General features: G+C 43.0%; 3 protein-coding genes across 3 annotated transcripts in view; all 3 read left to right on the top strand.

The window, feature by feature from the left end:
* Positions 1-26,672, top strand: part of LOC306982459 (NLR family CARD domain-containing protein 3-like) — a gene marked incomplete at both ends in the record, with an annotated part of 160,469 nt that extends 133,797 nt beyond the window's left edge. The window contains 6 exons of the mRNA XM_079582394.1: positions 17,791-18,121; positions 19,657-19,830; positions 23,276-23,443; positions 23,521-23,673; positions 25,536-25,585; positions 26,089-26,672. Coding sequence (XP_079438520.1) covers positions 17,791-18,121; positions 19,657-19,830; positions 23,276-23,443; positions 23,521-23,673; positions 25,536-25,585; positions 26,089-26,672 — 1,460 coding nt within the window. The remainder of the gene's footprint in view (positions 1-17,790; positions 18,122-19,656; positions 19,831-23,275; positions 23,444-23,520; positions 23,674-25,535; positions 25,586-26,088) is intronic.
* Positions 1,253-17,062, top strand: LOC306982460 (protein NLRC3-like; the record flags this gene model as incomplete). Its single annotated transcript, XM_079582395.1, has 7 exons — positions 1,253-1,311; positions 1,616-1,705; positions 2,025-2,108; positions 6,724-6,787; positions 16,058-16,274; positions 16,372-16,995; positions 17,052-17,062. The coding sequence occupies 7 exons, from the start codon at positions 1,253-1,255 to the stop codon at positions 17,060-17,062; spliced, it is 1,149 nt and encodes a 382-aa protein (XP_079438521.1).
* On the top strand, positions 17,054-17,526 carry LOC306982415 (NACHT, LRR and PYD domains-containing protein 6-like). The gene is made up of 2 exons (XM_079582354.1): positions 17,054-17,403; positions 17,440-17,526. Coding segments are annotated over exons 1-2 (333 nt in total). The 5' UTR covers positions 17,054-17,072; the 3' UTR covers positions 17,442-17,526.
* Positions 26,673-27,950: the final 1,278 nt, after the last annotated feature.

Raw genomic sequence — 27,950 nt, 5'->3', positions numbered from 1 at the left:
ATAAAAAAAAAAAAAACAATAGAGATCCGACTCGTGAAAAAGAGCCGATACCGTCACGGATGTTACGCAACAAAAACAAAACCGAAACTAACAAGACGCACTTCAGTTTCTTCACTTCACGCGCAGCAGGACTGAAGGACTGGAGTGAAGAGGAGACGAGGGGAGCAGGAGGTGAGTTCACTTTGGTTTGGCTCGAACTCAAAAGAGGAAAGTGCGGGAGCTGTGGGAATAAAAGGGTGGGCTTCATGTTTCGGGTAAAGACAACACAGCAGCGCCATTTCATTCGCAGGTTTACGCCAAAACCGCTAAGCGACGGCGCTGCGTCATCCCAGACCCGCAGAAAACAACGCTCATGCTGAGAGTGTGGAAGTTCTCTGTGTAAATCTAAAATTTACCCCCAAAATACTTTTTCTGTGCATAAATCCTGTTTGTTAACCTCTTAACTCCCGCCTGAACCGAGAGCGTTTTCTCCAGTTCAGTTTTACCCAAATCCTGCAGGCCAGTGTAACGCCTCATTTGAAAGACCTACAAAACTATATTGATCTTTTTCCTCACATCAGATTTTTTTTCATCACTTTTTTTGTTGGGCAGTCATCTCACCTCATCTCATCACTTTGTCGTCCATTTTTTCTCAATTTTTCGTCCATTTTTTCTCACTTTTTTGTCCATTTTTTGACACTTTTTCATCAAATTATTTGAATTATTTTGTCAAATTCTTATCACTTTTTCGTCAAATTTTTCTCAATTTTTCGTCAAATTTTTCTCACTTTTTTGTAAATTTTTTGTCACTTTTTCATCAAATTATTTGCATTTTTATGTCAAATTCTTACCACTTTTTTGTCAAATTTTTCTCAATTTTTCGACAAATTTTTCTCAATTTTTCGTCAAATTTTTCTCAATTTATCGTCAATTTTTTGTCAATTTTTGTCATTTTTTGTACATTTTTTTGTCACTTTTTCGTCAATGTTTTCTCACTTTTTTCACATTTTCATCCTTGTTTTCATCCTTGTTTTCCTGAATCTGATTGTCTGTGCGGTTCGACCAAAGGCTGGTGTGGGTTTATTCCTGCTTTAGTCTTGTAACTTTTTTGCGAGCCCATCTAAGTGCTGCAAATAAGCTTCTGCTCTCAGCACTATGATGCAACCTTCAGACTTATGTTCCAGCCTGTCTGTTTTGACTCTGTCCCTTGAAAAAAAAAAAAAAAAAAAAAGTCTGAGCTTTGACCTGTTTCCTGTATGACAGAACTGAGACCATGGCGTCTCGGGGGCGCAGCGACGAGGCTGCAGCTGCAGGGGGCAGCACAGACTCGAGGTGAGTGCATTATTCTCCGTCCATCAGTTTCTTCATAAATGAGCTTTAAACATTCAAATATTTAAAATACAGAAATTAAAATGATGAGTTGTTTCCTTTCTCTACTCATGACTTGTCTCCATGGCGACGTGGAAATATTCTGCCCGATTGTCTCTCCCTGCTCTTCATCCTGACATTTTTCAAGCCATTTGTATTTTACTTCACGCCTTGTCCACCTTAGTTACGCCTGTAATTACTGTCTTTTCCCCCGCACCTCCACATGGACCTGTCGGGCTGTAATCTAAAGTGTTTTTCTGTCTTGTAGAGCTCCGTTTGTAGAGAGCTGTGATTCGCTGAAGAGTGACTGCTCCAGAGACGCTCCGCTGTGGTTTAGAACAGACACACGACCAATGAAGTAAGTTCCAAAAGCTCCTGGCACAAATCAAACCACTGCTCACATTTGTTTAAACTAAATCAGATACATTTTCTTATACTGGTGATTTCTTTCTTTCAGTGCATTTCATTTTAAATTAGATTTTAACACACACAGGAATTTTCTCTTAAACACTAAAGCTTGGTAACAAATAATAAAAGTGCCCGTACAAAGCTTTCATAAATCACCCCCCCCAGCTCATCAAAACTTAGACATAAGACTTGTGAACCAGGGGTGTCAGCTGCTCTCACACATGCAGAGGAATATGATGGACTAACACAGGGGGCGCTGTTTCTTGCAGGTCGGGGTCTGGAGAGAGCTGCCTGTCGCTGCAGAGTGACAGCTCCAAAGACGCTGGTCTGCTCTTCAGAAACAAACCTTCAGAGTGAGCTCAGCTTTAGTTCCTCGGGTTTTTGTTGCTCTTGTTACCTGGATCACAGCTGGAGGACAGTACAGGGTTAATCTTATTTCTGCAACACAAGAATATAATATAGGATATAATATATATCAAGGGTAAAAAGTTATTCTCAGTGTTACATTTGAAGGAGTTAGAGAATAATAAGGCTTTGTGCTTTGTTTGATATGATATATTTGTTGTATCGTTATTATATGAATCATTTGGTATGAGTAATAAGCACTTAAATCAAAATCAAGCTATGTTTTTTTTCTTTTTTTTTTTTGAAAAGTTCACAGCCAGTTCAAAAATCACATTGCCACCTGGGCATTTAGTTCAAAAAGTGGCATAAACAGCAACAAGGTCTTATTTTATGTAAACACCGTCCATTTCAAGGTTTGAGAGGGGCCTCCACTGTCAGGACGAACTTTTTTTCATAGGTTGGGAAAGGCCAGCCGCTCCCTGATTGGCAAAACAACACTTTAAACCAGGGGTGTCCAAACTTTTTTCATGGGGGGCCACATATTGGAGCGTACACGGGGTAAAGGGCCATGGCTCGGTGGTTAGTTCCACGAAACCTTCGAGTAGCAGAGGTTTAAATTGTGCCTCATGCCTTTATTTATGCTTAAAACCTTAATGCCAGCTCTGTCTCCCAATAAAATGCTAGTTGTTCGGTTAGAATTGTGTAGAATTATTACGTATTAAATAAAAAGGACCATCTCTGATGATGTGAACCGATTCAGCAAGCAGCCCGAGGGCCACCAAAAATTGGTCTGAGGGCCACATTTGGCCCGCGGGCCGCACTTTGGACACCCCTGCTTTAAACGAATCAGGTGGGGGATAAGAGGTTAATAGGAGTCTATTTTAACCAGACGTCTTACACATGACTTTATGAGCTTGTATTCGGAAAAAAAAGTACAAATTCTGTATAAAGCAACAAAAGTAAAAAAAATAGTAAAAAAATAAAATAAAAAATAGAATAATCCAAACTACTCGTACACCTATCCCTAACCTTAAAGCAGGGGTAGGTGAGTTTTCTTGATGAAGGGCCAATTTTTGGGAAAAATGTCCATGTTAAATGAGATAAATGACTTAAAATTGCTTGAATAAAGGTGATTTATGTTGAATTTGAGTCTGTTTGGACTAATCTAAGATAAAGATACAAATGCTGATGCCAATGGAACAAGCATAAAACCCACTTTGAAATCAGACAAATGAACTTTTACTTTTAAAAAGGTTTGTTTTTCACTTGAAATTATACAAGATAATCTCAATTAAGAGAATAATGACTTGTTCCATTGGTGATAAGATGTTTTATCTAAGACCAGACCAAATCTACTCACACTTTAGATTGAATCTCTTAATTCAAGTAGGTTTCTGTCATTTCTTCCTTCCACTCTGTTCCACTTAATGATGTCATGAGGTATTTAAAAGCATTTTAAATACAAAAGCTAAAATGATGTTTCCTTTCTCTACTCATGACTTGTCTCCACAATGGAGACATGGAATATTCTGCCCGATTGTCTCTCCCTGCTCTTCATCCTGACATTTTTCATAAAGATTAAAGCACAGTTCAAGCTCTTTGAACTTTACTTTACGCCTTGTCCACCTTAGTTACGCCTGTAATTACTGTCTTTTCCCCCGCACCTCCACATGGAACTGTCGGGCTGTAATCTAAAGTGTTTTTCTGTCTTGTAGAGCTCCGTTTGTAGAGAGCTGTGATTCGCTGAAGAGTGACTGCTCCAAAGACGCTCCGCTGTTGTTTAGAACAGACACACGACCAATGAAGTAAGTTTCAAAAGCTCCTGGCACAAATCAAACCACTGCTCACATTTGTTTAGACTAAATCAGATACATTTTCTTATATTGGTGATTGCTTTCTTTCAGTGCATTTCATTTTAAATTAGATTTTAACACACACAGGAATTTTCTATAAAACACTAAAGCTTGGTAACAAATAATAAAAGTGCCCGTATAAAGCTTTCATAAATCACCCCCCCCAGCTCATCAAAACTTAGACATAACACTTGTGAACCAGGGGTGTCAGCTGCTCTCACACATGAAGAGGAATATGATGGACTAACGCAGGGGGCGCTGTTTCTTGCAGGTCGGGGTCTGGAGAGAGCTGCCTGTCGCTGCAGAGTGACAGCTCCAAAGACGCTGGTCTGCTCTTCAGAAACAAATCTTCAGAGTGAGCTCAGCTTTAGTTCCTCGGGTTTTTGTTGCTCTTGTTACCTGGATCACAGCTGGAGGACAGTACAGGGTTAATCTTATTTCTCTCTTTAACCTTGTTCTGATGCAGCGCCTGATGAAAAACCTTTTAAAAAGTTTTGATGATGTCATGAGGTGGCGCCCTCTTTCTGCATGAAGAGCTCATCTGTTCATAAAGTGGACGTGTTGTGAATAACTGAGGCTTAAAAACTGTCGTTGATGTGTGACATTTTTCAATTTGGAACAAAGTCTGTCTAATACTTTGCATATTCAAAGGGAACTCGAGAACCTAAATTTGGGAACAAATCGTTCCCGTGTAAACACAAACACGTGAATAAGAGATCGCAAATGTTAGAAGCAGAAGACACAGGCTCAATCCGAAACCATCAAATTGTAGCCTCTAAGCACTAACACTAGCAACTAACTCCTTAAACTTTCATGGGGTCAACTGTTAGACCTCTATGCAGTTAGGGAACTAGAGCTTCAGCAGCATTTTGAACAATCCGTCCGTCCTTAAACAGGGGAAAGGGAAGTGACATCACCAACAGCAGTTTTTCCTCTTCTTTAAAGTTATTGGTGGAGTGCAGGCCAAACAAAAGTGCATGTCGCCCCCTAGTGTACAGTGTCCAACAACAACATAGTGTCCAAACAAAGACATTGGCGCAGTGGCTTGTGGGATGGCACATAGCTCCTAATCACCGGTTAGTTAGCATCAGAGGTCCCTATGCTAAAGTGGCCATGATAGTTAGCATCAAGGCTCCTTTTCCTAACTACTTCCTAACTGACTTACCAATTCGGAGGCAACTTGCCATGGCGGACGCTGACGCACATCCGGTTTGGCGTAAGAGCTCTTAGCAATCTGCCCGTTTCGGAAGCAGCCACAGTTAGCGGCTAACAGTTTATGCCAGAAGTTTACAAAAAGATGTGAACCGACAAACATGTGGCCGACCTGCTCTGATGCAGCTGAAATCCTCATGTTTATTAATCCAATATCTACAGGAGCCTCGGCTCTTTTTCCTCCTTGGTTTTCCTCACAAAGCAAAGCAGCACCAGAGGAGAGGCTGAGGCGTTCAAGGGTTGCGGGGGGAAAAAAAGTACTTTGCTGTAAATTTAGTTCTAAATAGAATTATTATGTCCTAAATGTCCAAAAAAAGTTGCTGAAAGTTGCAGTTTAGCAAATAAATGTAAATATCCCAATATTTCCTTTGTACATATCTTATTTATGCAGATTTATGTGTGTTTCACACAAGATGAATGAGATTTCCGTAGCTCATTTAATGAAATCATAGCAGCGTGTGGTCTAAGCAGTGTGGAGGGGAGTGAGGGGTGATGGGGCCAAGTGAGGGGAGGGGGAGGAGCAGAGCAGAGTTCACTGCTCCACCTACTGATGAAAACATCTCAAAGAGACATCGCTTAAAGGGATTTTTCAGGATTTTTGACACAGGGCCTCATTTCCTAGTTATCCAGAGTGTTGCCGATTTCTGGAGACATTTTTTTTGTAATTCATGCAGTTCTTATGTTTGAAGAGTTTTGTGGCGCTAGGCTAATGCCAGGCTAGTGCATTTCTATGGTATCAGCTAGCCTGCATTAAAAACAGTGTGACCCGCTCCACAGAGCACCTGAGGCAAATCACTTATAACACCAGACTAACCATATAAATGTCTGTGTCCATAGAATAATTTTAACCATTTTAACCGAAAACTGGCACCGAAAGAATTTAATTTTTTCGATACCTCCCCCGACTGTAGCTTTTCGGTCGGTACGGAGTAGGTACCGTTTAACGTTGCCCATCCCTACTCAAATGTCATTCGCTCTTCAGCTAACGTTAGCTGTTTTGCCACAAATGCAGTTCACAGAAAAAGACAAAAAAAAAACCTCAGCTGTACCAAGAGAGAGGGAGGCCACTGTTTGTTTGTGCGTCGCCATGACGTAAAAAAAAAGATTGAAATTTACGATCATTACAAACCACACATTAAATCCTAGAACAGAACCACACCTTTGCTTAAGAGTATTTATTTTATAGTTAATTCAAACCAAGCAGACTTCTTAAATGATAATCCTGCTTTTATAATGTGAGAATTTCTCACTGTTAAATTTGACAATTATCAATACAAAGATCAGTAAAATCTATAGAAAGATACTGTATTTAGAACAGATTATATTTATAACAGAGGTTACCACCACATGTCCAGCTGCATCGATTTATCAGACTGTGTTTATGTATTTACCTGGAGATTCTCTGTTTATCCTCAACATTTGATTTCACCTATACTTAATCACTCTGAGTTCTTTATTATCGATCCTCCTTCATGTTCCCAGTTTGTGAAGTTGTTGATCCATGAAGCTTGTTCTGCTCCTGTTGTGTGAAAGATTAAATCCTGTCTCTGGTGCACAGAGTCCTGGGGAGCACGGACGGTCTCGATGGTCAGCCTGACGAACAGCTGGAGCTCATATTTATGGTGAGAACATTGTCTTGTGTCCAGCCTAGACTCACAGTAGGAGTTTCACGTTAGAATTTGATGGTGGCACATGGGGGCCATTACACTGCGTTCCAAATTATTATGCAAATGACATTTTTCTAAGATTTTCTAAATTGTCAACTCAAATGAGAGTCAGCATAATTTTCAAGTCTCTAACTGGTAGAGGATCATTTAAATGTGGTGGAAAAAAATCTCCCAGTGATAACAGTATTTTTTTCAAAAATGAATATAGTAAAAACCTCAAAATCTGCTGTTCCAAATTATTATGCAACTCATCGTTTCAATACATTTTAAAGCTTGTAATTAACTGAAAATGGTCATTTGTTGAATTTGTAGCATTAGGAGGTCATATTTACTGAAATCAAAAGCTATTTCAATCAAAAAAATATTAACAGGTCAAGTTATATTTTACCATAGGAGCCCTTGTGTGACAGCGGCTTCAAAATTCTTAAATCCATTACAACAGGAGACAGGATAAGCCGAATGTCCATCTCGACTGAGCATGTGTGGGTCAATCAGGCTCCTAATGTCGGCCCAAACAAACCACTCGGCCATTGAAATGTGTGAGCGAGTTCAGGTAGTGCAGCCTGAACACGGAAGTGAGAAGAGCCATAACCGTGAATAATAAGGCTTACGGGCATTTGTTTAAAGACTGTAAGTCTCAAGTGACATTTAATGCAAATATTTATGTTGGCAATATCTTGAAAGCGAGAGAAAAGTCAGGACGCCATAGTGGACCATGGTGGACCATAGTGGACCATAGTGGACCAGAGCGGACCATAGTGGACCACAGTGGACCATAGTGGACCATAGTGGACCATAGTGGACCATAGTGGACCACAGTGGACCATAGAGGACCATAGTGGACCATAGTGGACCATAGTGGACCAGAGCGGACCATAGTGGACCATAGTGGACCATAGTGGACCAGAGCGGACCATAGTGGACCATAGTGGACCACAGTGGACCATAGAGGACCATAGTGGACCACAGTGGACCATAGAGGACCATAGTGGACCACAGTGGACCATAGTGGACCATAGTGGACCAGAGCGGACCATAGTGGACCATAGTGGACCATAGTGGACCATAGTGGACCAGAGCGGACCATAGTGGACCAGAGCGGACCATAGTGGACCATAGTGGACAGGGGGACGACAGGACCTGGGATCAGCCCGACACAGACACCGCCACTTTTTAAATCATTTAAATTCGTCTTGAAATCGCAGGGAAAAGTTTCAAAACGGCGTTGATGTTTAATATAGTGGGTCCATTTCCGTCTGTCAAATTAGTGATCGATTAGCCATGTTGTACCATCAGATAACTCGTAAAAAATACTAATAAAGTCAATTCAGATGGCCTATGTGTACGTGGATCTTTCTGGTCACAATTATAATAAAAAAGATTTAATTTACTGTCCACCTCCTTATTGACAAAAAAAAAGAAAAAAAAGAACTCTACGTGTTTATTTCTCACTCCAGTTTAAATGTTCTGAATGTCGGCGACCTGAGGCCACAGTTTCAGACCCTGAACAGTCGCTTTCGAGGGTCAGAAATGTTTTTCTCACATAGTTTTTCCAACTACGTGAACAAGGACTGGTCGTCACTTAAACAGCAGCTCTACATATGAACGGTCGTTCAGTTCATTCAGTTTCTGTCTCTCCGTTCGCAGCCCTGGATGTAAAAATACACTTTATGCTAATATTGTTACAAGCTCCACGGTGACGACAAAAGCACTTTATATCATCAACTTTCCAGCGGCTAAAACGGTCCAAATCAGAGCTTTCTTCGTTGCTTTACGCTAACTATCAATACTGTTTGGTGGCCGAATAAATTCCACTACCCATAATGCAACTGTGTGGCTAATATACACAAACATGGACTTCCTTTCTTGAGTTTAGAGTCAGAAATGTTTGGGTTTGATATTAATCTCTTAAAGGGATATTTCAGGATTTTTGACATAGGGCCTCAGTTCCAAGTTATCGAGAGCGTTGTTGATTTTAAGAACATTTTTTTATTTATTTTTTTGTTCATGCAGTCCTTACGTAGCATGACGCTAACGTTAGCATATGTAGCATGACGCATGAAGCTAACGTTAGCATATGTAGCATGAAGCTAACATTTGCTTCCTGGTTCATTGTTAGTCTTTTAAATATTTAGGGGCTGTTGAACCACTTATACACTCCATGTCATGTATCTTTATTTAATGGAAAAATAAACATAATTCAGCATTTGTTTAAGCAATGATGGAGGAATGGGAGACGAGGTCACTAACTCGTTTTCCCTCTGGCTGCTTTGAACATGACCATATATGGGCGATTCCAAAGGTGGTTCTATGATTCTTTCGTCACATGTTCTAAAGTCATGTGACCAAAGTGTTCTGCGTTTCCGCGGTGACACAGTAACACATTCTATCCATAGCCTACATGCTCAGAGCAGCTTACATTGTATCAGATCATAATCTACTCACAATCGAGACAACGCCACGTACAATTAAACCACAGAAGCAAACTTAATAGTTACAGTTAAGTTACTTCCCTACAAACACTGCAAAGATGAAGTTTTTCAGCAGGAAACCTTCACGTAATGCCTTACTTGTGCAAGAGCTTCAGCTCCAGCTGACCTCTGCAATGGAGACAGCTCAGAATTTGCAGACGCAGCTTCAAAATGAGAGAGAGGAGAAGGCCGCCCTGGAAATTCAGGTGCAGAGAACCCGGCGGAACATGTGTCTGACGAATGCCGCGGTTATAAACGCCGCAAAGGTCAAAAACCTTTCTGCAGAAAATTCAGCTCTACAGGAGGAGAAGATGAAGCTAGAGACCTGTGTAAAAGAGCTAGAGAACAGGGCCCTGTTTCTCCAAAACGCAGAAAGTGAGAACATGGACCTTCGAAAGACGCTTCAGGAGCAGACGTTTCTCCACGAGCAAACAGCGCAAGAGCTCAGACAGACCCGCACCGAGTTCGAAGCGATGGAGACGGTCAATCGCCAACAGCAAAGACAAGTCAACAAGCAGAAGAAACAGCTCCAAAAACAGGGGGGGAGAGTACGGACGCTGCAGGAACAAAAGGCTGCGCTCAGGAAGGACCTGAGACGGACCAACGAAAGCAGTGAGGCGTTTATCCTCCTGCAAGAACACGCTCTCAATGAGGAGAGGCTATGGAGGCGATCGCTCGGTGCCGAGGTCAGGCGGCTCAGCGGATTAGCACGACAGAAGGAACACGCCCAAAAAGTCCTTCCTCAAGCGAAAACGCAAGTGGAGGCGATGAGAAAGGAGCTCTCCGAGTTTAAGCAACACTTTGAGAGTCAGCAACAAGAAATGAAAGCGCTGATCGAAGCCGTCAAGACGTCTGTGATGATGGAGGTGACAACGTTCATGGAAGAGCAACATAGCAAGATGGAGTCGCTCCAAACTGAGGTGTTTGAGAAGGGAGAGGGGAGCAGAGAGCTCAAGGACAGTCTCAACGACATGAATGAGGCCGTCAGGAGACTTCAGACAGAGAGGCTATCCCTGAACAAAGCCGTCCAGATGTCCCAGGAAGAGGCTCGGTTCAGTGCAGAAAAAAGCAAAGAGCTGCAGCTGAGAATTGAGGGGAAAGATCTCACTATAAGCTGCCTGGAGCAAACGATACAAAAACATGAACAAGCTGTGAAAAAGTCAGTTGAAGAGGCAGTAAAAATCACAGAGGAGAATGCGGAGGATCTCAGGAAACAGATGCTTCGGGAGATTGAGGAGAAGTCTCAAAAGAACGATGAACTGCAGAGAGATCTTGTCAGGTCTCGGAAAGAGTCCGAGGAGCAGAAACAAATACACGAGCAGGAGATTGTCACCTTGAAAGACGCCTGCGAAAGGTCCGTCACAGAGGCAGAGATGAAGGTGAAGACGGCCTTAATAGAATTGAAAGATGAGAGCGAGGCACTGATGCTGAAAAACGAAGTCAACTCGCAGTTAGAAAGGAAAATTATGGAGCTCCAAGAAGGCCTCAAAGAAGCGTTTGAAAGGTCCGAAGAGGCCAGGGAAAATTCTGAGAAGAGGGTTGCAGAGCTGGACAATGAGTTGCATCAGAAAAACGTGGTCAACTCGCAGATGGAGAGGAGAATTATGGAACTCCAAGAAGGCCTCAAAGAAGCGCTCGAAAGGTCCGAAGAGACCAGGAAAAACGCTGAGAAGAGGCTTGCAAAGATGGACGAAGAGTTGCACCAGCAAAACGTGGCCAACGTGCAGCTGGAGAAGACAATAACAGAACTCAGAGAGAGCCTCAAAACAGCGCTCGAAAGGTCTGAAGAAGCCAGGGCAAATGCTGAGGAGCTGACGAACCAGTTGGACCAGAAAAACATGGTTATCTCGCAGATGGAGAGGAAAATTACGGAACTCCAAGAAGGCCTCAAAGAAGCGCTCGAAAGGTCCGAAGACGCCAGGAAAAACGCTGAGAAGAGGCTTGCAAAGATGGACGAAGAGTTGCATCAGAAAAACGAAGTCAACTCACAGCTAGAGAGGAAAATTACGGAGCTCCAAGAAGGCCTCAAAGCAGCGCTCGAAAGGTCTGAAGAAGCCAGGGCAAATGCTGAGGAGCTGACGAACCAGTTGGACCAGAAAAATATGGTCAACGCACAACTGCAGAGTCAGGTGTCTCAGGCCAAGGAGCTGGTGGAGCAGACACTTAAACACCAGCAGGAGATGGAGGTTTTGAAGATGGCTTTGGAGAAATCTGAAGCTGAGATAAAACAGAAAGCACCGCAGGAGGAGGAAAGTCTTCAAAATCACACTAGTTGCACCTGGGTCATCATCAACTAGGAAAACTCCCATCGTCCCCCTTCGAATCCCCAAGTCTCATCCTAACGTCAAACCTAACTCATGTCCTTTTATTTTGTTTTTATTTAGGACAGCAATAGGTGAAATTGTCAAAGCACAATGACCCCACGTGATTTCAGCCTGGACAGTGAGATCGGTGCTGTTCATCCTCTCCTCTGTCTTCTACATTCACAATGAGCAGGGTCCCGTGCAAATGAAGAGTCAGCCCAAGATCTGGTAAAGGACAGCGAGTAAAGACTAGGCTGTGACTGGAGCAGGTTCAAACATTACGTGAGCTGTAACGACTTCACTGGGGGAAACCTCTGTGTTCAGAACGGTGGGTGCTTTTGTCTTGGGGCCGACGTCAAACGCAAAATAGAAATTAAAACTAGCACAAACTGCAAGTAGTTTAAATTTCATTTAGTTGTTAACACGTTTATCCAAGACAAAAGCTCCTGCCTTATGAGCGCTGGCGTTTCCTTTGGGGCAGGATTCACAGCGGACATGATGTTTTTAACACGCTGCAGTGTCGGTCCATCTGAAACTCGCAGTTCTTTACCAAATCCTGAGCTGTCTCTTCATTTGTGAGGGACCTGCTCACTGTGAATGTAAGAGATGGGGTGGAGGAAGGACAGCGGCAATTTAGTTGTCCAGGAAGAAATCACGCAGAGACACTGTGCATATAGCCCATGTTAATTGTAGCTTAAACACATTCATTATAGATTTGTTTATAGTAGTAGTAGTAGTAGTAGTAGTAGTAGTAGTAGTAGTAGTAGTAGTAGTAGTAGTAGTAGTAGTAGTAGTAGGGGTGAGTCTAAGGAGAAGATTGGGGGAGACAGGAGTGTATTGTGACATGGAGGATGACAACACTCTTAGACTGAAATAAAAAATAAAAATATTGCAATGAACTACTGCGTATGTGACGGTTTGTATGTTTTAAACTTCAGTGCAGACGCCAAAAATGTGTCTACACTGCGTTCCAAATTATTATGCAAATGACATTTTTCTAAGTTTCTAAATCGTCAACTCAAATGAGAGTCAGCATAATTTTCAAGTCTTTACCTGGTAGAGGATCATTTGTATATGGTTGAAAAAATCTCCCAGTGATAACAGTGTTTTTTTCAAAAATAAATATAGTAAAAACCTCAAAATCCACTGTTCCAAATTATTATGCAACTCATCATTTCAATACATTTTAAAGCTTGTAATTAACTGAAAATGGTCATTTGCTTCAAAATTCTTAAATCCATTAAACTTGTGAGTTTTTGTAGAGTTTCTGCTTGGGTTTCTTTGCAGGATGTTAGAATAGCCTCCCAGAGCTGCTGTTTGGATGAAAACTGCCTCCCACCCTCATAGACGTTTTTTTGTTGAGGCTCCAAAGGTTCTCAATAGGGTTGAGGTCAGGGGAGGAGGGGGTCCACATCATGAGTTTCTCTCCTTTTATGCTCATAGCAGCCAGTGATGCAGAGGTATTCTTTACAGCAGGACATGGTGCGTTGTCATGCATGAAGAGGATTTTGTTCAGGAAAGCACGGCTCTTCTTTTTGTAGCATAGAAGACAGTTGTCAGTCAGAAACTCCACATATTTTTCAAAGGTAATTTTCACACCTTCAGGGAGCCTAAAAGGGCCTAAAGGGGCCGGCCAGCTCTCTCCTCATGATTCTGGCCCAAAACATGACTCCGCCCCCTCTTTACTGACGTCACAGACTTGTTGGGACATTGTGGCCATTCACCAACCATTCACTACTCCATTGATTTGACCATCTAGGGTTACACGGCCTCATCAGTGAACAAAACTGTTTGAAAATGAGTCAGGTATTTCTGAGCCACTGCAGCCGTTTCTGTTCATGAACATTCAATTAACCGTTTAGGGGAGGCCAGATAGAAGGTTTATGCACAACTGCAGCCTCTGGAGGGTCCTACATCTTGATGTTAGGGAGACTCCAGAGGCACCAGCAGCTTCAAATACCTGTCTGCTGCTTTGTAGCATCTGTTCTCTTAATCTGATGTGTTTGTCTGGCAGAAACCGTCCATATTGTGCGTTTATCTGCACAAACCCGTGTGTGTCTGAATCAACCACAAATCTCTTATCTGTATGATGATTATGCTTAATCTTTCATGAAATATCGAAGGTTTTCATACCTAGACCAAGGCATTCAACTATTTCACGCTTTTCATCAGCAGAGAGACCCTTTTTCTTTCCCATATTGCTTGAAAATGATGATGTGCATAATAAAGTGGAACATCCTTTTTCAGTAGTTTTTCCCTTAACCCTCGTGTCGCCTTCGCGGGTCTTTTTGACCCGCTGGTATGTTCCTGGCATTTGGATGCAAGGTGACACAAGGGGGCGCCCTTCCAACAAATGTGAGTTGACTTTCTTCAGAGTGAGACTTTAGGTCAGACACCATGAGTGACAGTAACATGACACTAAACACAGTGAGCTCTTTGTTTACAGTAAAAAGTCAGAGGCCTCATTGCTCTTCAGTCACAGACTGAGAGGTGAAGAAGGAAGTCATGGAGCTTCTGCTTTAGTCAGAACTTCAGACTTCTGCTGCATGTGAGAGTCATATCATGTCATATCAAATGTAATCTGTAAAGCACTTTGTGATAACTTTTGGTATGAAAAGTGCTTTATATTGATTGATTGATCATATTCTGAAACTCAAATCTGTAGTAGAAACATAATCTATGTAAAATTATTTTTACAATTACAAAAAGACAAATATTTGAAAATCATGTATCTAGTCAAAAAAAAATTATTTATTTATTTACCCTCATTCTTAAAAAAAAACAAAAAAAACAAAGCCAGGTAATTTGTTTCTGCTGTAGGTCATGTTTGTCCCAGTTCCTCTGAGTCGTGGTGCAGCAGGACTGATGTGGACAGATGTTACAGAAGAAGCTCATGAGGTTCATTTCTTCAACAGTTACTATAGTAACTATTTTCTCCAAAGTAAAAGTAGATCTACCACAGTCCTGTCCACATCTGTCATGGTCCACCAGGACCCACCATGACTCAGAGGAACTGGGACAAACATGACTTTACAGCAGATACAACTGGTTAGGGTTTGTTTGTTTTGTTTTTTTAGAATGAGAGTAAAAAAATAAATAACAACTTTATTTGATTAGATACAGGATTTTCAAAGATTCTTCTTTTTGTAATAATAATGTTCCATATATTATGTTTTTACTACAGATTTGAGTTTCAGAAAATGATATGACTCTTACATGCAGCAGAAGTCTGAAGTTCTGTCTAAAGCAGAAGCTCCATGACTTTCTTCTTCACTTCTCAGTCTGTGACTGAAGAGCAATGAGGCTTCTGACTTTTTACTGGAAACAAAGAGCTCACTGTGTTTAGCCTCATGTTACTGTCACTCATGGTGTCTGACCGAAAGTCTAACTCTGAAGAAAGTCAACTCACGTTTACACTGAGAAGGTTGGAAGAGCGCCCCCTTGTGTCACCTTGCATCCAAATGCCCGGAACATGACAGCGGGTCAAAAAGACCCGCGAAGGCGACACGAGGGTTATCTGGGCTTAACCTGAAAACTAATCATCGCAGATTAATGTCAGTGGTTCATAGAGCCCCAAGACACGACACCATCCATGAGTTTTTTTTTTTAACCTTTTTGACACAAAAATACAATTTGCATAATAATTTGGAACGCAGTGTATAACTCTATTGGAGATGCACATTTTTGATTGAGATCTCAAAACGGACAGTTCACAAATCACTTATTGATAATTTGTACATACAAATTCGGGCAACCAGCTACATAAAGGGATACCTTATTTCCTAGTTATCCAGAGTGTTGCTGGTACCTGGGGATATTTTTTTTTGTAATTCATGCAGTTCTTATGTTTGAAGAGTTTTGTGGTGCTAGGCTAATGCAAGGCTAGTGCATGTCTATGGTATCAGCTAGCCTGCATTAAAAACAGTCTGACCCGCTCCACAGAGCACCTGAGGCAAATCACTTATAACACCAGACTAACCATATAAATGTTTGTGTCGATAGAATAATTTTTGGAATATAACTGACCTTGCATCACATGAATGATCACATTTTGAGGGACTATTTTCTAGCAGATCACTCCGCCACTGCGTAGTTTATACAACCACGAAGCTCATGCTGCTCAAATATAAGTTATTTTAAATGCAAAATGGTTAAAATTACTCTATGGACACAGACATTTATATGGTTAGAAGGTTGAGAACCACTGCAGTAGGGGGTACGTGACTCATCACCCAAAGCTTCAGGGGGTGCACGGCTCCAAAAAGTTTGGGAACCACTGCACTAGGCCACAGTGGCATAAGTGACAAAATATTTGTGCTGACTTCTGAAATCTCAGTGAGACTCTCCCATGGTAAATAAAAGTCAAATAAGGAAAGAAATCGTGTGACCTCCCACTGGTGTCTGCTGCTTTACACAACTGTCCTCACCTTCTGATGATGCTTCTGTTCCAGCGGCTGGAGGAGGCCATCATGATGTTTGTCAAAGAGCAGCTGAGGAGTTTCCAGGAGCTTCTGGCCCCAAAAAGTACCACAGACGGTACCACAGAGAGCACCACAGAGAGCACCATGGGCAGCGGTCAGGAGCAGAACAGAGAGGCGATGCTGAACATCACCCTGGACTTCCTTAGGAGGATGGATCTGGAGCATCTGGCTGAGCAGCTGAAGAGCAGTGAGTGTTTTTGTCAGTTTGCCCCGGGGCGGCTCTGGTTACTCCCACTGAGTGTTGGGAGTGAATGCATTACCTCCGACTTTACTTGTGCTTTCAGAGATGCCGGGTTTGAACATCGCTTCAAAATTGAAGACTGAGCTGCAGCAGAAGTGTCGCTGTGTGTTTGAGGGCGTGGCTAAAGCAGGAAGCCCCGCCCTCCTGCAGCAGATCTACACAGAGCTCTACATCACAGAGGGAGGGGCTTCAGAGGTCAACCAGGAACATGAGCTCAGACACATGGAAACAGCCTCCAGGAAACCAGGTGGAGCAGAGACGGCCATCACATGTGAGGAGATGTTTAAAGGCCCCGTGGACACACAGGCGCCCGTCAGAACAGTGCTGACAAAGGGCGTGGCTGGCATCGGGAAAACACTGCTCACTCAGAAAGTCAGTCTGGACTGGGCTGAAGGCAAAGCCCACCAGGACGTCCAGCTGCTGTTCCCCTTCTCTTTCAGAGCCCTCAATTTGCTGAAGGACAGGAGCTTCAGCCTGGTGCAGCTGCTCCATCACTTCTTTAGAGGAACAGAAGAAGTGCGGCGCTTTGAACACCTGCAGCTGCTCTTCATCTTGGACGGTCTGGACGAGTGCAGACTTCCTCTGGACTTCAGCCGGACCCGGGTCCTGACGGAGCCCACAGAGAGCGCCTCAGTGGAGGAGCTGCTGGTGAACCTCATCAGGGGGAGCCTGCTTCCCTCGGCTCATCTCTGGATAACCACACGCCCCGCGGCGGCCAATCAGATCCCTGCTGAGTGCGTCTCCATGGTGACAGAGGTGCGAGGGTTCAGTGACGAACAGAAGGAGCAGTACTTCAGGAAGAGGTTAGAAGATAAGGAGGCCACAGCCGTCATCTCCCACATCAAGAACATCCGCAGCCTTTACATCATGTGCTACATCCCAGTCTTCTGCTGGATCCTCTCTGTCGTTTTACAGAAGATTCTGAAGCAAACTGAGAAACCAAAGCTGCCCAAGACTCTGACTGAGATGTACGTCCACTTCCTGGTGGTTCAGGCCAAAGTCAAGAACATCAAGTATCATGAGGGAACAGGAGCAGACCTTCTCTGGACTCCAGAGACCAAAGAGATGGTGCGGTGTCTGGGAAAACTGGCCTTTGAGCAGCTGCAGAAAGGAAACCTGATCTTCTACGAGAGTGACCTGAGCGAATGTGGGCTGGACGCTGCAGAGATCGCTCGTTACTCCGGAGTCTTCACACAGGTCTTCAGAGAGGAACAAGGTCTGTACCAGGACAAGGTCTACTGCTTCATCCACCTGAGTGTGCAGGAGTTTCTGGCTGCTCTTCACGTCCATCAGACCTTCTTCAGCTCTGGAGAGAACCTGCTGTCCCCACATCATAAGAGTGAGCGAGACTTCTACAAGTCTTCTGTCAGAGAGTCCCTATCCAGCTCAAACGGACGCCTGGACTTGTTCCTGCGCTTCCTCCTGGGGCTTTCTCTCCCGACCAATCAGAGCCTTCTCCAAGGTCTGCTGACACAGACAGGAAGTGACAACATGAATTATTCAAATGTACAGTACATCAAAAAGAAAATCAATGAGACGGTTCTGTCTGAAGAGAATAGGCTGAACCTGCTGCACTGTCTGAACGAACTGAACGACCACAGTCTGGAGGAACAGATCCAGTTGAGCATTAGGGAGGGGCACATTAATCCCAGCATGTCCCCCGCTCAGTGGTCGACTCTCTGCTTCCTCCTGCTGTCCACAGATCAGGAGGTGTTCGACCTGCAGAAATACCATCCATCTGAGGAAGTTCTGCTGAAGCTTCTGCCCGTAGTGCAAGCCTCCAAAAAAGCTCTGTAAGTTTAATGCTGCTTGATGTTCACTTGTTTAAAATGAGCTAAATTTCCATAGTCAAAACTTGCTGGTCTCTTTTCCAAAATTGAACTAGGATCTCCATAGCCCTCGTGTCGCCTTCGCGGGTCTTTTTGACCCGCTGGTATGTTCCGGGCATTTAGATGCAAGGTGACACAAGGGGGCGCCCTTCCAACCTTCTCAGTGTAAATGTGAGTTGACTTTCTTCAGAGTTAGACTTTAGGTCAGACACCATGAGTGACAGTAACATGACGCTAAATACAGTGAGCTCTTTGTTTACAGTAAAAAGGCTGAGGCCTCATTGCTCTTCAGTCACAGACTGAGAAGTGAAGAAGGAAGTCATGGAGCTTCTGCTTTAGACAGAACTTCAGATTTCTGCTGCATGTAGCGGTCATATTACATCATACCAATTGTTGTAATCTGTAATGCACTTTGTGATACCTTTTGGTATGAAAAGCGCTTTAGAAACATTGATTGATTATATTCTGAAACTCAAATCTGTAGTAAAAACATAATACATGGAAAATAGTTATTACAAAAAGAAAAAATAATTGAAAATCCTGTATCTAATCAAAAAATTACTTTTTTATTTTATTTACTCTCATTCTAAAAAAGAAAACCCAAACAAACCCTAACCATTTGTATCTGCTGTAAAGTCATGTGTGTCCCAGTTCCTCTGAGTCATGGTGGGTCATGGTGGACCATGACAGATGTGGACAGGACTGTGGTAGATCTACTTTTACTTTGGAGAAAATAGTTACATAGTAACTGTTGAAGAAATGAACCTCATGAGCTTCTTCTGTAACATCTGTCCACATCAGTCCTGCTGCACCACGACTCAGAGGAACTGGGACAAACATGACCTACAGCAGATACAAATGACCTGGCTTTGTTTTTTTCTTTTTTATAATGAGAGTAAATTAAAAAAAAAAAAAATGTTTTGATTAGATACAGGATTTTCAAATGTTTTTCTTTTTGTAATTGTAATAATAATTTTCCATATATTATGTTTTTACTACATATTTGAGTCTCAGAAAATGATATGACTCTTACATGCAGCAGAAGTCTGAAGTTCTGTCTAAAGCAGAAGCTCCATGACTTCCTTCTTCACTTCTCAGTCTGTGACTGAAGAGCAATGAGGCCTCAGACTTTTTACTGGAAACAAAGAGCTCACTGTGTTTGGCGTCATGTTACTGTCACTCATGGTGTCTGACCTAAAGTCTCACTCTGAAGAAAGTCAATTCACATTTACACTGAGAAGGTTGGAAGGGCGCCCCCTTGTGTCACCTTGCATCCAAATGCCCGGAACATGACAGCGGGTCAAAAAGACCCGCGAAGGCGACACGAGGGTTAATAGGGTACTCCTATTAAGAAACCATCTTGATAGTAGACTCATGCAGAACATATAAAAGCCTTTCACGGCCTAAGAATCTTTCAAAGACGTGATAGTACTAACCAGTCTGATAACAAATGATGTGTAGTTGTTTCAGATAGTGAAGAGCCTGTCCTCTCTCCCCAGGCTGAGTGACTGCAACCTGACGGAGCGCAGCTGTGCAGCCCTGTCCTCACTCCTGTCCTCAGAGTCCTGCACTCTCAAGATGCTGGACCTCAGTAATAACCCCATTCTGGACTCTGGAGTGGAGCGGCTGTGTGAGGGACTCAAGAGCGCCCCCTGCACACTGGAGACCCTCAGGTGAGAACCGTCAGACCAAATACACTGTCAGTGGATAATTCACATTGTTTAACCCTTATGAAACACCACCCTTATGATCTGTAAGCGGCTTTTTGTGACACTTTTTGATGGCTGTAAAAAATATTGTAAAATATTAAGTTCTGCACAAAACTAACAAAGTTTGAACATATTCAACTATTTTATTGCCAATTTCATAAATGGACAAAAAATTGCACACAAAATAGCCCATTTTCCATATAAACAATGGTTTGGGCTGAAAATGGATTTACATTTTAAAATGGGCAAATTGGGTATGTCAAAGATCAGTAACCGCTTTGATTTTGATGTGAGCTTTTACAGTAATAATAGGACTGTGTAAAGAAGTCTATTTCACATTGTTTTCTATGGGGCTCATGCCCAAAGCAAAGTGAGAACGAGCTGATGTTTGTGTGAAGTTACGAGGCTCATGGAGGGATAACTGGTCTGGGCGCGGTGTAAGCCTTTTTTTTTGCTATTTTTTATTGTTCATTTTTTAAATTGGCCATATAATAGTTACTATTTTGTAGGTTGTTGTACTGCAGGTCAGACACTGTGAGTCACAGCGACATGAGTAAAAAGTGAGCTCTTTATTTTCTGTAAAAAGACTGAGGCCTCATTGCTCTTCAGTCACAGACTGAGAAGTGAAGAAGGAAGTCATGGAGATTCTGCTTTAGAACATTTCACTTCTGCTGGATGTAAGAATAATATATTGAAATTCAAGTATGCCTTCATAATAAGTGTGAAATATCCTGTAAGTGATTAAAATATTGGTTAATTATCAATGAGAGTCAGGTTTGTCCCAGTTCCTCTGAGTCGTGGTGCAGCAGGACTGTTGTGGACAGATGTTACAGAAGAAGCTGGTGAGCTTCATTCAACAGTTTCTATAGTAGATCTACCACAGACCTGTCCACATCTGTCATGGTCCACCATGACCCACCACGACTCAGAGAAACTGGAAAAAACATGACTCTACGTCTACGTCAGATAATATATATGGTTATTTTTTTAACCTTTAAAAGCATCAATTGTGTGATTAAAAAATATCGGAATTCAGAAATAGAGTTTAATTAGAATTCTCATTTCATTCTTAATTTATTTACTACATACTTCAGTTTTACAGTTCTCAGCAGAAGTCTGAAGTTCTGTCTAAAGCAGAATCTCCATGACTTCCTTCTTCACTTCTCAGTCTGTGACTGAAGAGCAATGTGGCCTTAGCCTTTTTACTGAAAACAAAGAGCTGTGTTGATGGGACAAATGATGACAAAAATCCTCTATGCACGAGAGGAGGCTCACTCTACGACTAGCCAATCAGGACGCAGAACACAATGCGTGTATGGCGTTCAGACGCTGTAAAAAAGCATGTAAAAATACATCCGCTAAACAGTGAGGCCGCGAAAGGTGAACCCCTTTTTATCGAGGGACCACTGTATCTCAAAAATGGAAAAAAGTTATGGCCAAAACAACAGCAAAAAGTGGCATGAAATGCCCCAACCAAACCAAGGGTTAACCCTCGTGTCGCCTTCGCGGGTCTTTTAGACCCGCTGGTATGTTCCGGGCATTTGGATGCAAGGTGACACAAGGGGGCGCCCTTCCAACCTTCTCAGTGTAAATGTGAGTTGACTTTCTACAGAGTTAGACTTTAGGTCAGACACCATGAGTGACAGAAACATGACGCTAAATACAGTGAGCTCTTTGTTTCCAGTAAAAAAGGCTGAGGCCTCATTGCTCTTCAGTCACAGACTGAGAAGTGAAGAAGGAAGTTATGGAGCTTCTGCTTTAGACAGGACTTCAGACTTCTGCGGCATGTGAGAGTCATATTATATCATATCAAATTCTGTAATCTGTAAAGCACTTCGTGATACCTTTTGGTATGAAAAGTGCTTTATAAAGTTTGATTGATTGATCATATTCTGAAACTAAAATCTGTAGTAGAAACATAATATATGGAAAATTGTTATTACAATTACAAAAAGAAAATATTTGAAAATCATGTATCTAATCAAAAAAATATTTTTATTTAGTCTCATTCTAAAAAAAAACAAAAAACATTTGTATCTGCTGTAAAGTCATGTTTGTCCCAGTTCCTCTGAGTCATGGTGGGTCATGGTGGACCATGACAGATGTGGACAGGACTGTGGTAGATCTACTTTTACTTTGGAGAAAATAACTATAGTAACTGTTGAAGAAATGAACCTCTTGAGCTTCTTCTGTAACATCTGTCCACATCAGTCCTGCTGCACCACGACTCAGAGGAACTGGGTCAAACATGACTTTACAGCAGATACAAATGACCTGGGTTTGTTTGGGTTTTCTTTTTTAGAATGAGAGTAAATTTAAAAAAAAAAACTTTTTTGGATTAGATACAGCATTTTTGTAATTGTAGTTGTTTTCCATATATAATGTTTTTACTACAGATTTGAGTTTCAGAATATGAGCAATCAATCAAACTTTATTTATAAAGCAGTTTTCATGTGGAAAGATATCACAAAGTGCTTTACAGATTGCAACAATACGACCCCAACAGGCAGCAGAAGTCTGAAGTTCTGTCTAAAGTAGAAGCTCCATGACTTCCTTCTTCACTTCTCAGTCTGTGACTGAAGAGCAATGAGGCCTCAGACTTTTTACTGGAAACAAAGAGCTCACTGTATTTAGCGTCATGTTACTGTCACTCATGGTGTCTGACCGAAAGTCTCACTCTGAAGAAAGTCAACTCACATTTACACTGAGAAGTTTGGAAGGGCGCCCCCTTGTGTCACCTTGCATCCAAATGCCCGGAGCATGACAGCGGGTCAAAAAGACCCGCGAAGGCGACACGAGGGTTAAAGCACGCCAATTGCTGTTAGATCAAGATCTCTGTCTGTTTACCTCTGACCCCTCACCTGTTCCTCTGTCTCTGTTTAACCTCTGACCCTTCACCCATCCCTCTGTCTGTTTACCTTTGACCCCTCACCTGTTCCTCTGTCTGTTTACCTTTGACCCCTCACCTGTTCCTCTGTCTGTTTACCTTTGACCCCTCACCTGTTCCTCTGTCTGTTTACCTCTGACCCCTCACCTGTTCCTCTGTCTGTTTACCTTTGACCCCTCACCTGTTCCTCTGTCTGTTTACCTCTGACCCCTCACCTGTTCCTCTGTCTGTTTACCCCTGACCCCTCACCTGTTCCTCTGTCTGTTTACCTTTGACCCCTCACCTGTTCCTCTGTCTGTTTACCTCTGACCCCTCACCTGTTCCTCTGTCTGTTTAACCTCTGACCCCTCACCTGTTCCTCTGTCTGTTTACCTCTGACCCCTCACCTGCTCCTCTGTCTGTTTAACCTCTGACCCCTCACCTGTTCCTCTGTCTGTTTAACCTCTGACCCCTCACCTGTTCCTCTGTCTGTTTAACCTCTGACCCCTCACCTGTTCCTCTGTCTCTTGTGTCTGTCCACAGCCTGTCGTGTTGTAACCTGACGGAGCGCAGTTGTGGGCTTCTCTCCTGCGTTCTCCCCCGTTCGTCTCTCAAACATCTGGATCTCAGTAACAATCGTCTGGAGAACTCCGGGCTGGACCTGCTGTGTGCAGGCCTGAAGAGCGCCCCCTGCAGGCTTCAGTCACTCAGGTACAATCGGTCGACAACATTACACACAGCACATACTAGGACTGCAGGACTCGTCTCTGCTTTTCTGTGTGTTGCAGATTGTCTCGATGTTTGGTGTCGGAGGAGGGCGTGGCTACTCTGGTGTCTGCTCTGAGCTCGTCCTCGTCCCTAAAGGAGCTGGATCTTACCAACAACAACCTGTCCCTCTGCACTCAGCTCACCGCTCTGCAGGGCCTGGTGCATACACTGCGGTGAGCACCTCACAACAACACGACACACCCCAGAACTGGCATAACTTTGGCATTAGCTATACTTTAGCGAGCCACACTGGCCTTTTGCATTCATCTGTCTGTAGAGGTGCTTTCCTGCTGTTGGAGTGAGAGTGTTTGTAGACAGAATTTATAATGACCTGTTAACCTCTTAAAATACCTGAGCCCATATAGGACTCGCTGTTGTGGTCTGAGCATTTGGATGCAAGGTGACACAAGGGGGCGCCCTTCCAACCTTCTCACTGTAAATGTGAATTGACTTTCTTCAGAGTGAGACTCACGGTCAGACACCAGATACAATTGACAAGTTTTTGTATTTTTTTTAATCCAGATTCACCATGACTTCCTTCTTCACCTGTCGGTCTGTGACTGAAGTGCCAGGTCGCCTGAGACTTTCTGTTCAAACTAAAGATCACACTTGTAGCGTCATGTTTTAGCGTCATGTTACTGCCACTCACGGTGTCTGACCTACAGTGTAACTCTGAAGCCAATCAGATCACATCGAATGTGACCAAACGCCAAGATCCAAGCTCTGAGACAAAAACAAATATTTCAGTGCTTGACCCGCTGTTATGTTCCGGCCATTTGGATGCAAGGTGACACAAGGGGGCGCCCTTCCAACCTTCTAAGTGTAAATGTGAGTTGACTTTCTTCAGAGTGAGACTTTAGGTCAGACACCATGAGTGACAGTAACATGACGCCAAACACAGTGAGCTCTTTGTTTCCAGTAAAAAGACTGAGGCCTCATTGCTCTTCAGTCACAGACTGAGAAGTGAAGAAGGAAGTCATGGAGCTTCTGCTTTTGACAGAACTTCAGACTTCTGCTGCATTTAAGAGTCATATCATATACTGAAACTCAAACATGCAGTAAAAACATAATATATGGAAAATTATTATTACAAAAAGAAAAATATTTGAAAATTATGTATCTAATCAAAACATTAGTTTTTCATTTACTGAAAAATTGGGGGAAAACCCAGCTTGACTAACATTAGAAAAGGTTTAGCTAAGGAGGGCAGTGAGTGTAACCGTTCTTATCACCCGCTGGTGTGGGAGTGGGTGGATAATGTACAGAGGCGGGTAGCACTCAGTTTTGGAAGAATTGTACTTCTTAGAGTAATGAGACCATAGTCTTAGACCATGATAGGTTGACCTGCAGTGGAGCAAAAAAGTATTTGGCCGAAATCCAGTAGGAAAGTCTATGGGGAACTGACCCACTGTATATGTATTTTACAACATCGGCTATCGGCTAATATTTTGCTGATATCTCCGGGACTGAAAGTGAGACATTCTTTGCATGGGAACGAGTCAGTCATGGCTGTAAAAATTAGCCCTCCCCAACTTCCTAAGCCTCAGGAGCTGAGAAAAATCACGGTGAAAATTGGTCACAAGTTTCTGAGGCTCGGACCATATTTTATATGTTACTCTGCTGCAGACTTTTGCTTATAATATCGGAACCATGAGAGATTGAGACTTACTGGTTTTGTTTTGGAATATGCTTCTTTTTTGTCTTTCGAACGAGCTCCCTCTGATGTATTTACTAAACATGAATGTACTGAATAAATCAGCCCTATGCCTCTAATAAAGCGCCCCCTGCTGTCACAGATCAACACTGACGGATTTTACAGTTTAGATTAAGCTTCAAACACAGGATTATGGATGAGACATTTTTAAAATCATCCAAAAACACCGGGCGGTGCCTAAGAAAAACTCACATCGGTCGATCTCTAGTTACCTTATGGTACTTTTTTCTTGTACTTGAGTAATACTATAATGAAGTATCTGTACTCTTACTTGAGTAAATATTCTCCTCTGATAATGCATGATTATTCATTGTCCTACAGAGTGGAGCCCACAGAAGTGGAGCGGCTTTCCAGACCGTCCCAAAAGAGCTGTAAGTTATTGCTAATACTTTTGATTTTAAAGCATTGTTTTGTTTATTTATTCATTTATTGTTTTAAATAGTCTCTGTGCATGAAATGATGAACAGTTTTTATCCTGTTGGCCAGTGTAGGGTAAACACAGTTCACATTTTAATAATTTGTGTATGCAGAGTAACCCTCTCTCCCTTCGCCTTTCCTGTCAGCGTAGTATTTACTCTCCAAGACAATTAATACGTTAAAAAATCGTAACTTGCTACTACACCTGCAGTTGCGCTTATGGCCTCTAGGGGGAAGAGTTACTTAGTACTGCTTTAAAGTGTATTCCTCTTTTTCTTAAATGAATAAGTAAATTAAACGTGTCTGAAACTGAGCCTGTGATCCTCTCGTGTCAGAGGCATCAGTTAACACTGTCATCATGCACCATTCACCAGGGGCTATTGAAATAAATTGGCGGCCTCTTTGGGTGCACCATCCAGATTTGATAGAACTATGGTGTGTTTCTTTTGATTCTCAGATTATTGTGATCTCTCTCTGGACCCGAACAGCGCTCATAGAGCCTTGAGTGTGTCTGAGGACCGCAGGAGAGTATCTCACAGCCTCCTGAAGTATCTGCGGTTTGGAGACGACCAACCCGAGCGCTTTGAGCATTTCACACAGGTGCTCTGTGCCTCCCCCCTCACCGGCCGCTGTTACTGGGAGGTGGAGTGGAGAGGCTCTGTGGACATCGCCGTCAGCTACAGAAAAATCATCCGCAAAGGCGAAGATGAAAAGCAGCTGTTTGGAGCCAACGATCACTCCTGGTGTCTACGCAATTTTAACGGATGCGCGGTCTACCACAACAAAATGCAGACCGAGCTGCCGTCTTCTTGGTTTGATCAATTGCCCCATCCCTTCACCGAATCCGGGCGTGTGGCCGTGTTCCTGGACTGCGAAGCTGGCACTCTGTCCTTTTTTAAACACTCCTCTGGGGAGTTCACACACCTTCACACCTTCAGAAGCACCTTCACGGAGCCGCTGTACGCTGGCTTTGGGCTGTGTTGGAATTTAAGGGGCTCCTCAGTGTCTCTGGTCAACGTCAGGAGAGAGGAGCAGCACTAGACCCTCCGACCACCACCACCCTCTCACCCACTCACTATAGTCACGTTCAGTTACGAACACCAGCCTGGTCTCATTAATTGCAACTAACCCAGCGTTATCGGGAATATCTCGTATAAAGTTTAAGAAAATTGTGGACCAGGCTCTAAAGTTGTTTTTCACGTGTCTTAAGTCCAATGCATTTCAATGGGAGACTAGCGGTGATTTGGAGGTACTACAGCAATGGCGGCCCCTAGTGTTGTTGCCAAGAAGCAGAGCAGCCAGCGGCCATTGCCGTCACCCCAGGCTTCCCGGTGTTCCCAAATGGTCTCCCATCCAAGTACCTGCCAGGCCTTTCCCTGCTTAGCTTCCGAGATCTGACGGTATCGGGCAGAGCAAAGGCAGTATGGTCTACTATATCGCCATCCTTTAAGACAAGCACTTCGAATAAACAGCTGTGGTTGACTGGACATTAACTCGATCACCTTGTATCTATGATGGACCACATGCATCAGAGGAAAGTACTTTTCTGTGGGACCTCCATTAAACCAAGTGTCATTGTTGCCAGTGATTGATCTAAGTGTCAAGATTCAGGTCGATGCAGTGAGCCTTACTCGCACCTGATTTTATAAATGCTTTATTTTTTATTTTTCTTCAGATTTGCATTTTCTTGAAAACACTGTGATGTAATTTCAGAACCAATATGTTAAGTGTTAATGGCAAAAAAGGGAAAAATCCGAGGCACTCCGATACCTGGTTAAAAGTCCTTTATCTTTAAGTCGACATGCCGCCGCGTTTCGGTCGCATTCAACCTTTTTCAGGGCATACAATTAAAATAGTGGCTCGGGTGTGCTTAAAGGGACTATAAGGAGTTTAAAAATGTTAAAATTAAGTATTTTCCTCCCCCTACATGTTCCAGCCATGTCCTAATGTGTAGAATGAGCTCAGACCTGTTCACCACAACTGCCTCTAAAATCCTGTACGGTCACTCAAAAATGTGTCACTTCGGCCCGAAGTGCCGTCATGCACGAGCTTAATAAGCCCAGTCTCAGTCACATAGTGCTTCCGGTTTGAGACGGAAGAGCTACAGGCCCCTTCTGAAACCAGGAGTTTTGTAAGAGGCCTTACGCTAAACCGGGTGTGCATCAGCGTCCGCCATGATAAGAAGCTTCCAAATTGGGCTGTCAGTTAGGAAGGAGTTACGAAAAGGAGCCTCAATGCTAACTATCATAGCCACTGTAGCATAGGAACCTCTGGTGCTAACTAACTGGTGATTAGGAGCTATGTGCCATCCCATAAGCC

The sequence above is a fragment of the Gobius niger genome, assembly GCF_951799975.1.
Source record: "Gobius niger genome assembly, chromosome: 24".
Lineage (NCBI taxonomy): Eukaryota > Metazoa > Chordata > Actinopteri > Gobiiformes > Gobiidae > Gobius > Gobius niger.
Note: the sequence above shows the minus strand (reverse complement) of the source record. Positions and strands in the feature narration are given on the sequence as shown.